The sequence below is a fragment of the Glycine max genome, chromosome 16 (assembly GCF_000004515.6).
Source record: "Glycine max cultivar Williams 82 chromosome 16, Glycine_max_v4.0, whole genome shotgun sequence".
Taxonomy (NCBI): domain Eukaryota; kingdom Viridiplantae; phylum Streptophyta; class Magnoliopsida; order Fabales; family Fabaceae; genus Glycine; species Glycine max.
Genome location: NC_038252.2, coordinates 27,186,612 through 27,190,408, shown reverse-complemented (window position 1 = coordinate 27,190,408; position 3,797 = coordinate 27,186,612). Strand labels below are relative to the sequence as shown.

Here is a 3,797-nt window from a genome sequence, read left to right as displayed (position 1 = left end):
CCATAAAATTACACAAACAACCTGTTTATTCCGTGCAGGTCAAAAACTAATACTTATAAAGGGTAGTACGTCATGTCTAAAACATTTTAGATTACTTAAAACTTAAAACATATTATACTTTTTTAAAAGAATTGCTTTAATCAAGTAAATTGGCAGAACTTATAATAAGCAAATATTGTAAGGTCATATCCCTAGTAAACTGGCCGGCCAACTCTTATTCCTAATTTTAAAGTATGTGATTCATTTTAACAGACATTGATTAATGACGAGACTAAAATGCTTAATAAAATATTCTTTCAAGAATCGTGCAAATAAAATTAATTCGGGGATGTTTGAGAAATGATAACATTTTTCAACGCTAAATTCACCAGCAGATAATGGCTCAAGGGTAACGTTTACAATAGAGTTATGGTTTGGGTAAAAATGGGTGTTGAAATCGTAGGCAGCATCACATGCATAAACGTTTGGGGCATACGCAGCCACGGAAAATTCTTGCCGAAGTCTCAATTCCCTAAAGCAAATTCTTACATGCTTCAAATTGAAATTTTCACACTTTTGTCCCCTCTAACTTCCAGTGACTTCGAGAAAAGGCACACTCATATAGTCACACAGAAACAGCAGCTTCCACCAATAAGCTTTATACATTGTATATAGGGCGCAAACTGATAGTCACAGCACCATAATAGTCAACAAATTTTTGTAAACCCTGTTCAGGTATATTTTAGTAGAATGCTAAGATAAACATCACCTAGATCCACGAGCATACTTCCTGTCTGGGCTACCATGTGGAGAATAAGGAAGCGACCTAGAGCTATCCCTCCTAGACCTTCCCCCATAGGGTGAGCGCCGGGGTGAATAATCTTGGCCACCTCTGTACGGTGAACGCCTTGGAGACCTACGGCGTGAATAATTGTCACGGTCAGGACCATCGCGATACCTTCCCCGCTCACCACGAAAGCCTAACAAAATCAAAGATACAATTCAGTAAAAAATTATTGAGAACTTCAATAAAAGAAACACAGATTAGATTCCCAATTTATGATAGATATCCCTATTAAACTTACCATACTCCCTAGTGTTTTTCAGTCCAAGATAGTGCCCTGGGGTTGGAGTTCTTGCACGTTTTCTTCGTGACTGAAATGAAAATACAGGAGTTAATCTTTTGTGCTTCCTTGATAAAGAACATAAAACATCCAAATACCACTAATAAACTTGAAGGAGTGACATCTTTCTTGCTTTTATAAATTCTACAGAGTAAAATTTTAGACTATATTAAGAGAATCTTTAATAAGAAAATTCCATCCCGATAACCTAGCTTCGGAGAAGATGGTTAAATATTTATATCCACACACATGATTAATGCCTGGTGTGAGATACCATAAAGCCTGATTAGAAAGTTGTTGGTGAATGCTGAGGTTGTAAAGTTGTTGGGCAATATAGTTGCTATGTTTAGTTGATCAGACGCATCTGATTAGCTGTTTCACTAAAGTTCACATGGATGTACTGATCATCTTTGATCGCTGCCAACATAGCTGATGCAATGCATTCTGAATATAACCAGAAAACCTTCAAGTCAAGAAAAAAAATGACAAGTACAATTGTTTTTTAACAACTACTGCCATGGAAAAATACATTACCCGCTCAATTGTGATGTAACGACCCTCTAAAACTGATTGATTGAGATACTTGATACAGCGCTCCGCATCCTCAGCAGATTCCATTGTAACAAAAGCAAAACCACGAGAAATCCGTGTACGGGGCTCCACCACAAGAAAACATGAAGAAACCTATGGAAGAAAACAACCATTGACAAAAATGCCATAACGGGAGGCTCATTGGAGGGATAATAATAAAATTCAGCAAAAAAAATTGAACAGTAAACCAGTATGATACTCACCTTTCCTTCCTTGGAGAAATGCTCCTCTAGGTCTCTTTCAGTGACCCTTGAAGATAGACCGGTTACATAAAGTGTGTCACCAGGATTTGAAGGCTCGGACCTACAAGATGTTTTAAAAGATTAGAAGTTAAACCACTAGGATTGAACTAGTGGTGAGGAACTTGGATAGCTTGCATGAGTTCATATTTACAAATCATATTTGCACCATTGTACCCAAGAGAGAAAAAAAAAAGATTGTGACTTTATCAGCACATCACTATACAATAGTTAACATAAAAACACTTAACTCTTTCAGAAATACTTGTGAGATTAAATGTAAGCCTTCCAAGTAAAGTATTACAACAGAATATGCACAAAATTGAAAAAGACTAACCTTCCATGAATGGGTGACCTTGACCTGTAGAAGTAAACACCCATAAAGTGGTAGAAACAGAAGACACAAAAGGAATAAGTTTCAAGTACTTTCAGAACAACAAAAATATATACAAAATTGAAAAAATAAAACCAACCTTCCATGAATTGGTGATCTTGACCTGAAGAAGTAAAGACCCAGAAAGTGGCAGAAACAGAACACACGAATTGAATAAGTTTCAGGTACTTTCAGAACAACAAAAAAAAAAAATATATATATATATATATATATATATATATATAAAGGAAAAGGAAAAGATTGGTATCTACATATTGCTGTAATTCTTCTCATAATTTCAGTAATCATAGTGCACAATTTAAAACCTTGAGTGGCATAGTCACCTGCTGTAACACTTTCAAACTAAACAACAATGACCACTAACCTGCCATGACTTCTAGAACGGGATCTTGGCCTTTGTCTAGGCCTAGACCTCGACCTAGATCTTGACCTAGACCTAGATCTCGACTGAGCTTTCCACGGGGAAGGGGACCTTGAATTCCTGAAATACCATCACGCTCAGAGAAAATAGCTTCAAAGCAAGGACAATCCATAAAAGAGTTTTTAAAAAAAAAAACATAGCTTCGTTAACCCAGCATCTAAAACTCAAAGTGGCCACTTTCCATCAAGCAGCAACACAATCTAATTCCAGCAATACCCTAAATACATTGTATCAACAATGCTAAGGCAAATTCTCAATTTCTAATCAAACTTCTGAACAACACAGGACTACATATTCCTTCAAATGATTGCATTCCTTCAAATGATTACAGGAAACTAATAATATCCATCAAACAAATTGCGAATTCATTTTATTTTTCTTGTTTTAAAAAACTATACAGGTACGAATAAGACCACAAAAGAGTGTCCATCGCAGATCATGTTAGAAAAGAAGCGTAAAATCAGATCAGCTAACTATCAATGGCCGAGGCATAATTGGGGAAATGCACGAGAGGAACATCAAATCCAAAGAGAGTTTTAGGGTTTACCTTGCAAGGGGAGAATCAGCCTGCAAAGTGAAGTTATAAAAGTGTTAGATTGTGTTGAAGGAAGAATTTCGAAGCGTTGTTGAGGTTTCAGATAGAGAACTTACCATTTTCTGGAAGACGAAGGATTAGGGTTTTGGAACAGAGACAGTGCCCAAATGAATTGACCTTGTGTAATCAGCACGGATGTTATCTATAGGGTAGGGCTTTCAACTAGTAAGTTTAAAGGAAAATTGTGTCACTATTTTTTCATGAGATTTAAGAAAAACATTTATATCTTTCTTTCTGTTTTTAAAACCTATCCAAATCTTATAAATATTATTTAAATATTAAATACTAATAAGTTATGTGTGTTATTTTTTTATTATAAAAGATTAAAATATATTTTCTTCCTTATAAGTATGGAAATGCTCAAAATCCGGTCACACTTATAACCAATGTGGAAAAGTCAAAAACTTGATATTTTCTACAACGATATACACGTAAGTTCGAATGTACCCAATCT

General features: G+C 35.5%; 1 protein-coding gene across 5 annotated transcripts; it reads right to left on the bottom strand.

Moving 5' to 3' along the window:
- Nucleotides 1-297: 297 nt before the first annotated feature.
- LOC100499944 (RNA-binding (RRM/RBD/RNP motifs) family protein) lies at nucleotides 298-3,536 on the bottom strand. Of its 5 annotated transcripts, none has more exons than XM_014768412.2 (10): nucleotides 3,400-3,536; nucleotides 3,296-3,315; nucleotides 2,692-2,808; nucleotides 2,407-2,430; nucleotides 2,271-2,294; nucleotides 1,898-1,997; nucleotides 1,638-1,787; nucleotides 1,065-1,134; nucleotides 749-959; nucleotides 332-662 (listed from the first exon to the last, which is right to left on the bottom strand). In XM_014768412.2, exons 1-10 carry the CDS (start codon nucleotides 3,400-3,402, stop codon nucleotides 638-640), a joined length of 744 nt encoding a protein of 247 aa, XP_014623898.1. In that variant the 5' UTR covers nucleotides 3,403-3,536; the 3' UTR covers nucleotides 332-637. The 5 variants fall into 5 exon arrangements, 2 of the variants coding, with proteins under 2 accessions (NP_001237888.2, XP_014623898.1); NR_147698.1 differs by lacking the exon at nucleotides 332-662 and adding an exon at nucleotides 1,353-1,547 and having other exon boundaries at nucleotides 703-959; nucleotides 3,400-3,457; XR_005888905.1 differs by lacking the exon at nucleotides 332-662 and adding an exon at nucleotides 1,378-1,547 and having other exon boundaries at nucleotides 887-959.
- Nucleotides 3,537-3,797: the final 261 nt, after the last annotated feature.